We start from the raw sequence: 13700 nt of genomic DNA, 5'->3' as shown, positions 1-13700 counted from the left end.
CAAATGAAATAAAGGAGTAAAAAAAGGACAGCATTCCAAGTGAGATCAATGATTCAATAAGCTTTTAAGTCCATTTGACTATAGAAGCACTGGTTGAACCTTTAGGGTTGTGTAGCATTACGCGAAGAGCGACTATTTTGATGGAGTACAAAAGTCCCTGTTTTCAAGAACTGCTTCTTACAGCAGCCAGTCGACATAACTGGCTTCAGTGTTTGCTTGGAACTAAGCAGAGAAAGAAGAGATGCTGACGCAGTTATTCGAGGCCCAATCTCTGACACATGTATTATAGCGGAAACTGCTGTGCAGCGTCGCTGTTGTACTGATCACCATCGTTGTGTAACGGAGACGCTTAAGTGGAGCTGATAACCTAGCCAGAGTCGTACTAATCTTGCAGCGCTCATATTTTGGTTTAATTCGGTTTGAAGAACCAGAGTCTGTTCTTGTGAACCTGGGGGATAAAAGGAAAGTTCAGCCCCCCCCCCCCGGATAAAATTCTGTCATTATCCGCTCATGCCGGTAGAAACCCAGATTAGTGTTCTGTGTCCATACAACACTGAACGCTAGCCAACAGAATGCCAGAGCAGCTTCCTACCAAACTATTGCAGTAAATACAGGCCTGTTCATTTGAGGTGCAGAACTGGCAAAAAAATAAATAAAAGGCCGTAGAAGTACTGCAAATGGTTCGTGTGGCCCAAACCAAGTATGCTAAAGTATAATAATAAGTGCCGGCCACCGTGCCCCAGTGGTTAGCACTGTTGCATCACAGCAAAAAGGTCCTGGGTTCAAGCCCCGGGGTAGTCCAACCTCGAGGGTCGTCCCGGGTCATCCTCTGTGTGGAGTTTGCATGTTCCCCCCGTGTCTGTGTGGGTTTCCTCCGGGGGCTCCGGTTTCCTCCCACAGTCCAAAGACATGTAGGTCAGGTGAATCGGCCATACTGAATTGTCCCTAGGTGTGAATGTGTGTGTGGGCCCTGTGTGATGGCCTGGCAGCCGGTCCGGGGTGTGCCCCCGCCTGCCGCCCAGTGACTGCTGGGATAGGCTCCAGCATCCCGCGAGCCTGAGTGCAGGATAAGCAGTTGGATAATGGTGCGATGGAAGTATATATATTGTAAAGGTCTTTTACAAGCTTGTTCTGCCATGTCTGCATGCTGGCCACCGTTTTGCTTCTTCTTCAAACTCACAGCTGCTTGCACTTCTGTCTTTAGCATCTATGTTGTAAACATAAACTATTGTGCCATTTTCCCTCAAAAGTCCTAACCAATGGGTGTCCGGGTAACGTAGCGGTCTATTCCGTTGCCTACCAACACGGGGATCGGCGGTTCGAATCCCCGTGTTACCTCCGGCTTGGTCGGGCGTCCCTGCAGACAATTTGCCATGTCTGCAGGTGGGAAGCCGGATGTGGGTATGTGTCTGTCCGGTCGGGGCAACTGTTCTGGGGTGGGGGGGATAGCGTGATCCTCCCACACGCTACATCCCCCTGGTGAAAAGCCTCACTGTCGGGTGAAAAGAAGTGGAGGAGGCACGTGGTAGTCTGCAGCCCTCCCCGGCTCGGCAGAGGGGATGGAGCAGAAGAGTGGAGTAATTGGCCGGGTATGATTGGGGGACACCCCCCCCTAAAAATAGTCCTAACCAACAGTTACCATTGAAATGAGCAATTAGCAACAAAAGTGATCATATTTTGGATATTTGTGGATTCCCTATTGTCTGAAACTCACCAGTAAATAAAATAGCATCAAAAAGGTCATCTGGTCACATGAGAATGGGGTTTTGCCAGTGTGCTGCAGGCAGATTTTTGGTTTGATATTGTAGAAATGCATGGAGGTAACAGCTTCGGGCTTTTGTGTTGTTGTAGTTGTTTATAAGACATTCTGTATTTGAGACTGAGTTGAATAACCATGTTTAGTATCAAACTGATTTTTAACAATTTGGGTGGAAATAAAACAAAAACAAAGCAAAAAAAACCAAAACATGTTACTCAGCAAGCTGTGTGAAATTCATTACATATAATGTGTGTGAATGGCATTGTGGCATCAGCAAAGTATCAGAAACTGAGTGCAAACCGAGTGTAAAATGTTGATTTTTGTTGCCACTGAAATAAATTGAAAATTACGATTAGGGGATTGGGTTTCAGTTTTCTTTTTCTGATGGAGTCTAAAAATTAAAAATTGGCGTGAGCAATCGAAGTTGAGGTAAAAAATTTTTTTTCTTAAGGACCCCATGGACTTAACCACCACCAGAGCCAGGAGAATCAGTTGGCTTTAGCTGCATCACCGGCATTCACGGGTAAGCAGTCTGCAACCAGTCAAAATGTTTGGAAATTACGTTATCCTCTGAGGCTTCCATGGTTGCATGTCCCATTTTTCCAAAAAAAATCTCTTCCACTTCGCCACCACCATCCGGTCTCCTCTGTGACTAGGAAATAGATGTCCACCAACAAGCATACTTCCTGGGTGGGATACACATGTGTATCCTCCGCTGATGGGACACTTCAGGAGCTGATTTAAGATGTTTCCCTCATCCTCCAGGGATGGGCAACATGATCCAGAGAGGGCTGGTGTGGGTGCAGATCTTTGTTCAGTTACACACCTGATTCTACTAGTCAACCACTAGTCTTTGCTGAGGACCTTGATTTGGAGACTCAGGTATAAACTGCTTGGTTGGAACAAAGACCTGCACCCACACCGGCCCTTTCTGGATCATGTTGCCCATCCCTGCTTGAAGCAAGCGATATTTAAGGTGGTCAACTCAAGTCAAGTCAAACTTTATTTGTATCGCACATTTCATACACAGGCAACACAATGTGCTTTACATTAAGGGACAATACAATTCAAACAATCTTACAAGCGCAAATGTTGAAAATGAATATGCATATCAATACGTAAAGACACAGAGGCGTGGAGGGAATTTAGATAGATAGATAGATAGATAGATAGATAGATAGATAGATAGATAGATAGATAGATAGATAGATAGATAGATAGATAGATAGATAGATAGATAGATAGATAGATAGATAGATAGATAGGTGGATGGATGGCTGTATAGAGATAGACAGATAGATAGATAGATAGATGGTGGATGGATGGATAGAGATAGATAGATAGATATATATATAGATAGATAGATAGATAGATAGATAGATAGATAGATAGATAGATAGATAGATAGATAGATAGATAGATAGATAGATAGATAGATAGATAGATAGATAGATAGATTAGATAGATAGATAGATAGATAGATAGATAGATAGATAGATAGATAGATAGATAGATAGATAGATAGATAGATAGATAGATAGATAGATAGATAGATAGATAGGTGGATGGATAGATAGGTGGATGGATGGATGGATGTATAGAGATAGACAGATAGATAGATAGATGGTGGATGGATGGATGGATAGAGATAGATAGATAGATAGATAGATAGATAGATAGATAGATAGATAGATAGATAGATAGATAGATAGATAGATAGATAGATAGATAGATAGATAGATAGATAGATAGATAGATAGATAGATAGATAGATAGATAGATAGATAGATAGATGGTGGATGGATGTATAGAGATAGATAGATAGATAGATAGATGATAGATAGATAGATAGATAGATAGATAGATAGATAGATAGATAGATAGATAGATAGATAGATAGATAGATAGATAGATAGATAGATAGATAGATAGATAGATAGATAGATGGCTAGATGGTGGATGGATGAATAGAGATAGATAGATAGATAGATAGATAGATAGATAGATAGATAGATAGATAGATAGATAGATAGATAGATAGATAGATAGATAGATAGATAGATAGATAGATAGATAGATAGATAGGTGGATGGATGGCTGTATAGAGATAGACAGATAGATAGATAGATAGATGGTGGATGGATGGATAGAGATATATAGATAGATAGATAGATAGATAGATAGATAGATAGATAGATAGATAGATAGATAGATAGATAGATAGATAGATAGATAGATAGATACTTTATTGATCCTGATGGAAATTTAAGCATCATTACAGCTTTACATAACCCAAAAGCACACAATAGCAACAAGATAAAGCAAACAAGAAAAAAAACATAGAGAATATACAAAATATAAAGAACTAAACTAAATCGAAGTACTCTATACCCTATAAAATAAAATAAAATAAAGAGCTGTATATCTATACATAGAAGCAGGGTGGCTCAAGAGCATGCGGTAGCATGCTCATGTGTGTTTATTGCACAGAGACAGTCATTCACAGACGGTATATTTCACGTCACAGCAATCCGGCAGATATACATTGCACATAATCAATAACCGAAAGTAGAAATTGGCTTTAGTTTGATCCTTGGATGAGACGAATCTATTGTAGCGAATTCGGGGGACAACGCAACCACAGGAAGTGCCGCGGCCGGGAAGCGAACCCGTGTCGCCCGCACCGCAGGTGGCATCGCTAACCGCTAGACTAAAGGGTCCAACCCGCGAGCCAGCGGCCAGCGTGTCTTCTTATCCATGCACGGCACACTATATTAAAGGTAGATTTATATTACATTTATCCAAAACAAGGCGGACAGATACGTAAACACAATCTACTAGTTTTGGCTGCTCCCGCTAGGGGGCGCCACCGCGGATCGTCCGTTTCCATCTCTCCGTCCTCTGCGTCTCCGCTTCGTGACGCCAACCACCCGCGCGTCCTCCCTGGCAGCCCCATAATTCAGCATCCTTCTCCCCAATATACGCAGCGCCTCCCCTCCGCACATGTCCAAACCATCTCAGTCTCGCCCCTGTTGCTATGACATTACAGGTGTTTATTTATACGAGGCGTTTAACAGCAAATCCGTACAGATTTGCTCCACGTGTCAACATGGGCACGATTCCTTAACGCGGGAAGCCCCCCCCCCAATGTGCAGTTCGTCAAATGACCTGCGGGTGGCAGTGATACCACAGTCGCCGCGTAAAATCCGACCGAAATTCGATGAAAGAAGAAGGTTAAGGCTAGCTGGCTAGCTAGCTTAGTTCGTTCGGCGAGTTCGGCGGGGGGGCTATCTAACGCTAGGCTAACCGACAGCCACCGACAGCGCATGAACTAAAGTCCGGAGAAATAACGACCTTTCTCGGGTTCTCGTCCGCCGTGTGAAGAAGGCGACCCGCGTACCGGGCTGTTCTCAGTCAGCGAGTGAAAAGTTTGGCAGAGCTAAAACTTGCCGGATGGTTCCCTTAATAGTCCGAGGCCCACGATCCGCGGCGCTCGGGTGAACGAGCGCCCCCCGACTCGACGTGACTTCGCCGAGGGGACTTTCGCCGCTCATCTGGTCGCCAAGCGACACTCCGCCTTATCGACTCGTCGCAACCGAAGCCCCTTCTCTTCGCAATGGCGCACACCGGGCCCCCCCCCAGGTGGCGAAACTGTCCCAGGAGAGGACAACCTGTGGCAGGTGAGAGTCGGGCGGGCTGGCTTTTACCCGCTCGCTTCTTAAAAGTCGGTCGGACTGAACTGGCGGTTGCTAGCGCTAACGGGTTAGCTAGCGCCGCGGGACTCCGGAGGCAATACGGCGTGCGTATTTTATTTGGGAACAAACGACACGTTGTCTGTAGGCGCGACGGCCGTGTGTTGCGCATCGAAACCGTTTCAACGACGGAGTCAGGTCGCGGCTGAGCTGACTTCGTTGTAGCTGCGTCATCACGTGTCCAAACAAACCCGGGTTAGTTTGGGGTTCGGGATGCTGCTCAGGGTGCCTGCAAACCCAGGGTAACTCTCCATGCTGGGATGCTGTCGGTCCAAGGATGTAGTTTTTTTTGTTTTGTTTGAACGGTTTTCTGTTAAATGCTGACTAGTCAAGAGCTTTTACTGTGTTCTTCGGAGACTATTGTTCTATTGAGAGAACGTGTGACTAACTCGCCATATACAGCACGGTTGTGTGTGTGTGTGTGTGTGTGTGTGTGTGTGTGTGTGTGTGTGTGTGTGTGCAGACGGGTGACAAAACCTGAACGTTTGACCCCTACAGTGAGGGTGTCCTGCAGCTCTTGTTATGCTGTCGCATTTTCCTGGCATGGTTTGGGTCCCCTTGTCCCCTTAGACCACTGTTTCTCAACCCAGTCCTCAAGGAACCCCCTATCCTGCAGATTTTCATTGTAACCCTGCATAGGTGGCCCTGCTTGTACTTACTCGACCAATCATCTCGCAGCACTTAATTATGCAAGGTGTGCAACATCTGACAAAATTCGTTGCTGATTGGTTGAATAACTACAAACAGGTACCTATTCAGGGTTGCAAAGAAAATATGCAGGATAGGGGGTCCTTGAGGACTGGGTTGAGAAACACTGCGAGGGAACGGTCACTAAAAATCAATACGAAATGGCTTTTAGTGATCACCTTTATCCTGCGATGAAGTATTTCAATCCTGATGGGAGTGGTCTCTTCCAGGAGGACAATACCCCATCCGCAGGGCACGAGGGGGGGGGGGTCACTGAATGATTTGATGAGTATGAAAATGGCCTTCGCAGTCACCAGATCTCAGCCCAATTTAACGTCTACGGGAGATTTTGAACCGATGTGTTAGACCGCGCTCTCCACCGCCATCATCAAAACACCACATGTGGGAGTTTCTTTTGGAAGTATGGCGTTCCCTCCCTCCAGTAGCGTTCAGAGACTTGTGGAGTCTTTGACGATGAGTGTTGAAGCTGTTCTGGAGCCTCATGGTGGCCCAGCACCTTACCAAGACGCTTTATGTTGGGTTTTCTTTTTATTTGTCACCCGTCTTTATGTCAATTCAACTTTACTTTACTTGCTGTGTAACATCAGGGAGACGTTTTCCTCAGCTTCCTTGCCCGAAAATAGAAATACTCTCTTGTTTGTGTGAAACTTTTTATCACCAAAGACATACATTTTACCAGGGAACTAATCTGATGAAACTGAAGGTAATATGTTTGACTTTGTAGCTATAATGGCTTTGCTGTTGAAATGGGGTTATTGGTAACTCATTCCCACAGTTGAAAATTTTTTCCCCACAAGATCTTACTAGATGAAATTACCATATTTTTAAAAAATTTTTTGGGATCTCACAATCAGTCTGTCAAAGGGAAATTTCACTGCTGATAATGTGCACATCCAGGAAGTACAGAATTGCCTATATTGTATATTAAAACCTGAACTGCTTTGGTGGAACTAAAATTTACAGAGAAAACGGTCTTTCCCTGTTCAGAGAGCCAGTCTCATAGTTACTACTTGTACCAGCAAGCATTGCATGAGGATCCAGTCATCTTGACAAGCCACTATTGCAGTGATGTTTCTAATACGCCTGCACACTCTCTCTCCTGTAGTCTTAGTTTTTTTACTTCCCAAGTGTGTGACATCATTTCACGTAGTATCCCTACATGGAGCTAACAAAGAACGATTTAGTCGGTGTACATTGAATAAGTTTGAACAAGCAAATCACCCTCCATGTGATTTTATCACATTGCGGATACTGAGCATGGTGTTGTTTTTGAGTGCAGTCTTTTTAAGACTGGATCCCACTTCAGAAGCCTGTGTTTTATGGTATGTTTATCTGTTTCCCTTTAGGTAAATTCCTGCCAATGAAAACAATGTTGGGTCCCAAATATGATGACAAAGTTCTAGAGGAGAATAGGTTTCACCCAAGTATGCTGTCAAACTTTTTAAAAAGTTTAAAGGTAAGACACTTTATCGAGCTGTATTGACTCAATAAAATAAATGTTTCAAATATCTTTAAAAAAAAACCCTCTGTCCTACTGAGAAATCTTTTTGTTTCCTAGGTGAAAATGGGTTTGCTTGTGGATTTGACAAACACTACTCGTTTTTATGACCGAAACGACATTGAAAAAGAAGGCATAGAATATGTGAAACTTCAGTGTAAAGGGTACGAACGAATTCATTATTAAACACAACTGTCCTGATTAATTAATTTTTCATTTGTTGAGCATTTAGACTGTTGAAGTCTTGGTGCTCAGAATGTTTTCCATCTTCTTTTAGCCATGGAGAATGTCCTTCACCAGAGACCACTGAGATGTTCATCACACTGTGTGAAAATTTCATGGAGAAGAATCCTACTGAGTTAATCGGTAAGCAGGACATAACAAAACCAAGCCAAAATTGATGGAAATGAATAACTTGAATCCTATAAGTCACTTTTGATTCATTAAAAGCACATTCTTTTCACTTCACATGTAGCTCCTAACTATGGATTTTCCCCAAATGAGAGCACATCATTACACTGGTACACCAACATACATTTTAAGAGATAATCACTGGTCCCAGAAGGAAGTCTATGTGGGTTGCATTTTTGCCAGATCCTTTTAATCAAGCCTATCTTGATAGACCAATTTGTGTAGTGATGCAGGAAGCCTTGGCCTCTTAGTGCAAGCACTGCTTTTAAGCCCCATCCCTTAATTCGCCAGTGCTCTTTACTGTAACTCAAGGGGCTAAGAGAGGCCACATGCTGTTGCTCCCCATTCCCTCCCTTTAAAGAACTGCAGTTATATCCATGACCATATGTGCCATTTTTGTCAATTTATTCCATACAAAATATCGATGAGACCCTGAAAAGCCTGAACAGATACCAGAGCAGGGAGTCTCAAAAAGCAGACAGGACCTATGGTACTATAGTACAATTTTAGCTAACTTGAATTACTTGCTGCTCTTTGACCCAGCAGTGACAACACTTTGCTGCACCGCACTTCAAGCTGAAACAGAGCTGATAAAAGTATGAGGCGATACCCAACCACCCGCTGGGCGAATTCACTGATAGATGGAGGCATCTCTTTACAGTGCCCAAATTGTAGCCGTCCCCCTTGTCTAATGAGTGCATATGCCATCCCGCGCCCCTTTTACTAAACGATAAACAAACGGTATCCATAACTTAGTGAAAGTGGATGGTAGTCTGCTGTTAGGCAAATTGGTAAAGCAGACAATTGCTCACACAAGCAGGTGAAACGTGTTTGAGCAATACTGATGCATGTGGCACAAAAAGTGCAACATGCTGCTTGAGGGATACAAAGAAAATGGAGAATACACAGTGAAACCAGCTCAAATGTTTCAGATTAAAAAAAATAAGGGTTATCAGCAAAACTTCTTAGTATGCACTACGACATTAGCATCAACGTAAACTGAAGGCATTAGTGATTTCACAGTGCATCTTCTTGATACTGTTTCAGTCAGTCTCCAAGAGTGCAATGGATGCCACGTGTAAGGTATGTGATGATAAAGGCAAAGTCCCAAGCGGGACCCACAGGTGTGGAAATCAGCCCACAGTTATATGCAACTATGAAGACAAAATCACAGAAAGTTGAATCAGTTCATCTGGGCGCAGCGTTTATTTGGAGAAACGTTTTATCACTCATATAAGTGACCTCTTCAGTCTCAACTGACTGCAGGTATCCCCACCCTTATAAACAATACAGTGACATAACGACCGAAAAAAAGATCGGTTTCATATGCAAATTGTCGTTACCATTAACTAGAGTTACAATGGCTATGTATTGTTCCGTATAGTTTACCTAAGATACATAAACAGGATGTACCATTACACCCTTGTTTCTGCAATTAACCTGGTGACCTAAAACATCTAAGTTTCCGGCATCTATTCGTAACCCGTTGGTAGACAGTAATGAACATCACATTCAGAACACTATGGATTTTGTGGATAAGGTCAGGGACATCATTATGGCGGGGGATGAAACAATGGCCTCATGATGTTACGTCTCTTCACGTGCGTTCCTGGTGATGAAGCAGTGGAGGTGGTCCATATGAAATTACAAGACGACCCCACCCTTAGCAATAGGACCATCCTTAACACTGACCACGTGTGTCTGCTGTCTTCAGTGGATGTACTTCACATACAGGGGGCAGAGGCATGGGTGTACTATGGGTTCCCCAGTCTCACCTACAGTGGCCAACTTGTATATGGAGAAGTGGAAAAGAAGGCTCTGATGTCCTATCCAGCGACACCACCTAGCCTATTGGTTCAGATTTGTGGACGACACCTGGGTTAAAATTAAATCCCAGGATGTACCATGTTTCACCGACCACATTAACTCTGTGGACAACCACATCAAGTTCACCAGGGAAGATGTGAAAAATGACAGGTTAGCCTTCTGAGACTGAAATTGCAATTGGTGATGGGGAACATTTGATTGTTGATGTTTACCGTAAAGCAACACATACAGATCAGTACTTAAGGTTTGACTCTCATCATCCACTGGAGCACAAACTAGGAGTCATCAGGACATTGCACCACCGAGCTGACAACGTCCCCACCAACACAGCGGCCGGGGAACGGGAGAAATCCCACATTAAACAGGCCCTGGTTAAGTGTGGTTATCCTGTTTGGGCTTTTTTTTTTGTGTGTGTGGGTTTTTTGTTTTTTGTTTTGGATTTTTCCCCCCTTTTTCTCCCCAGTTGTATCCAGCCAATTACCCCACTCTTCCGAGCCGTCCCGATCTCTGCTCCACCCCCTCTGTCGATCCGGAGAGGGCTGCAGACTACCACATGCCTCCTCTGATACATGTGAAGTCTCCAGCTGCTTCTTTTCACATGACAGTGAGGGGTTTCGCCAGGGGGACGTAGCGTGTGGGAGGATCACGTGATTCCCCCCAGTCCCCCCCCCCCCCCAAACAGGCGCCCCAACTGACCAAAGGAGGCGCTAGTGCAGTGACCAGGACGCATAACCACATCCGGCTTCTCTCACGCAGACACGGCCAATTGTGTCTGTAGGGACACCCGACCAAGCTGGAGTTAACACGGGTATTGGAATTGGTGAATCCCGTGTTGGTAGGCAACGGAATAGACCATGACGCCACCTAAGTGTGGTTATCCTAACTGGGCATTTGTCAAAGCCAGGAAGACGCCCAAACAGTGCACCAGCCAATCAAAGAGAGGAGAAGGACAACAGCTGCCAAAGTGTAGACCAGTGGTGATTCCGTGTGTGGGAGGAGTTTCAGAACAGTTGAGACGTGTATTTTCCTGAACGCCGCATCTCAGTTGCTTTCAAACCCCAAAACGCACTGTGCCAGAAACTGGTCCACCCCAAGGATCGAGTCCCCCGGCACAAGCAGAACAATATAGTGTACGCTGATAAATGGCGGGAGGATTGCCATGACTCGTACATCGGGGAAACCAAACAGACGCTGGGCAAGAGGATGGCACAACAAAAAAGAGCTAATGCGTCAGGCCAGGACTCCGCAGTCTACATCCATCTACAGGCCAGTGGCCACTCGTTCGAGGATGAGGATGTGCACATCCTTGGTAGAGAGGAACGTTGGTTTGAACGGGGAGTCAAAGAGGCCATCTGTGTGAAGAAGGAACGACCATCCCAAAACCGAGGGCGCCTAAGAGTACATCTGTCACCATCTTACAATGCTTTGATTGCAACTATTCCCCGATCATCTTTGAATAGTACACATGGCCATTGTAGCACTAGTTAATGGTCACAGCAATTTGCATATGAAACTGATTGTTGGTTTTTGTCGTTATGCCACTGTATTGTTTACAAGGGTGGGACACCTGCAGTCAGTTGAGACTGAAGAGGTCACTTAGATGAGTGATGAAACGTATCTGTCAATAAACGTTTTGTCCAGATGTACTAATTCAACTTTTCGTAATTTTCTTACCTGGATTACTGCATAAAGACATGTGAAGACAAAAACGAATGAACGAAGAACCTGTTGTCAGTTAAATAACAGAACCTTGCAGAAATCGCTGGTTTGTAGTAAAAATGCTCATATGAAAATAAGATTACCATAAATGTCAAATAATTTGACAGGATTTACTAACGCTGTTTGTGTGTCAAGATCATCCATATTTTGAACAAAAATGTCACGAGTAGCTGTTTTATTTTATGAATTTTTGTGCTACACAGAAGTGAATAGCAGTAAAATATATTCGTCAAAAGTCAACTCTTGATTATGGAAGTAAAGCTCTTCCAAACAATGGCCAACGAAGGGACCACACCTGCTAACAAGAGGGCAGTTCAGTTTAATGGAAGTGTGTTGTTTTTAAGGACAAGATAACCGGTTAAACAGGTTCGTTACTCCATCAGGCTGCTCAGTAAGGTTGAGCAGCAGAATTAATGGGGTTTCGCTGTGATGAAGTACCTTTATTCCGAGGGTGGAGCCTAGCATCTTCCTCATTAAGATGTCACAAGATAACATGATGTTGTGATGGCCTGGCGGCCTGTCTAGGGTGTCTCCCCGCCTCCCGCCCAATGACTGCTGGGATAGGCCCCAGCATCCCTGCGACCCTGAGAGCAGGATAAGTGGCTTGGATGATGGAAGATAACATGAACTAACTGAAAGGGAATAATTGTTTTATAGCGATTTTGTTATTAGACATTTTCATAGTACTATACCCGTTGTGTGGGTTTTATAGCCTATATCATCTAAAGTGCACAAAGAAATGAAATATCAAATTAAATTTATCCTGTCAGTGAGTGACGTCATTGTTGTATGTCATGTTGTAAAGTTATGGTACACTAGAGGGAGCCAGAAGGCTACATTAGCTCCTTATCACTCATAGCAATGGTACCTGTGGTCCCTTTACATTAGTACTACATTTCCAGCGTTTACAAACTATCATGAATTTTTGTGTGTGGAAGAAATTGTTAACACAGGCCTTTTTTTAACTGGTTTTTGTTTTAAGTTTGATTCATTTTAAAGTACTGCACTGAAATGTTCATATAATTTCTCCGGAAGTATAGGTTTGAGTGACTCACCGAGAGATGCATGGATTTCTGGTTGTTGGGCCTTTTAGTTTTGGGGGAAAGTCCACAATACTAAAATCTAATTCTAGTACTGAGTAATACACCAGAAATTGAAGTAAAGTACCTTCTATTCTACTGTTTCCAGGTCACACCTGATGATATCTGAACACGGTGCTGTCTAAATGGTTGTATTTCAGAGCTTTTTTGTTCGCTGGCTAAGAAAATAATGAGCTAAGAGCCAGGGACGGACTGGTACTATAGTTCATAGTGGGAGGGTAGCTACTGGGCACTATCATAATGGCAAGACAATGTGACATCACACGTATATATTCTCACGCATAGTAATAAAAAAAAAACATGAGAAATTAATTTCTATGATGTGCTTACTTGTGACCATATATTGAAACTGAGCTACACACTTTTCCGTGAAACCAAACAAGTTTTTTTACATTCATAATTTCACTTGCGCACATGTTGTTAGCATTGACAGTATTGACAAAAGTTATTACCGTCAAAAGATTTTTGGAGCATCTTAATTTTTAATATTTAGATAGCCACAATGTTTGCATTACAATGTCTGCATCCAGATTTCTGTGCAGTGGCTTGGAGAGCAAGTTAGTATTTTTGCTACGCTACAAGGACCCACTTTGCTACGTAGTGGTACAAGGTGGCCAAAAACTCTGCAGTTCATCTTAAACAAGACAGAATGTAAGGAGAATGGTCTCACTATGAAAATGAATAACACAACTACCAGTGAACATGAACATTATTTGTCAGTAATCTTATAGTGGTTAACACCCACATGATCAAAAGAGATAGGAAATAATGAAACACAACATGTCTGTATCAGAGCATCGCTTCAGTCGACACAGCCTTACACAGGAATTTAACAACCAAGAAGTGGCTAAATAGGCTACAATGACTCACTGAAATCTGGCTGAACCAGTAGGGATATAATCGCTCAATGTAAAAAAAATTACCAT

General features: G+C 43.4%; 1 protein-coding gene across 1 annotated transcript in view; it reads left to right on the top strand.

The window, feature by feature from the left end:
* Nucleotides 1-5020: 5020 nt before the first annotated feature.
* The window catches only part of rngtt (RNA guanylyltransferase and 5'-phosphatase), a 165575-nt gene continuing 156895 nt past the window's right edge, over nucleotides 5021-13700 (top strand). The window contains exons 1-4 of the mRNA XM_056294589.1: nucleotides 5021-5439; nucleotides 7566-7675; nucleotides 7778-7881; nucleotides 7995-8083. Coding sequence (XP_056150564.1) covers nucleotides 5376-5439; nucleotides 7566-7675; nucleotides 7778-7881; nucleotides 7995-8083 — 367 coding nt within the window. The 5' untranslated portion in view covers nucleotides 5021-5375. The remainder of the gene's footprint in view (nucleotides 5440-7565; nucleotides 7676-7777; nucleotides 7882-7994; nucleotides 8084-13700) is intronic.

This window comes from Lampris incognitus, chromosome 15 (genome assembly GCF_029633865.1).
Source record: "Lampris incognitus isolate fLamInc1 chromosome 15, fLamInc1.hap2, whole genome shotgun sequence".
Taxonomy (NCBI): Eukaryota; Metazoa; Chordata; class Actinopteri; order Lampriformes; family Lampridae; genus Lampris; species Lampris incognitus.
Note: the sequence above shows the minus strand (reverse complement) of the source record. Positions and strands in the feature narration are given on the sequence as shown.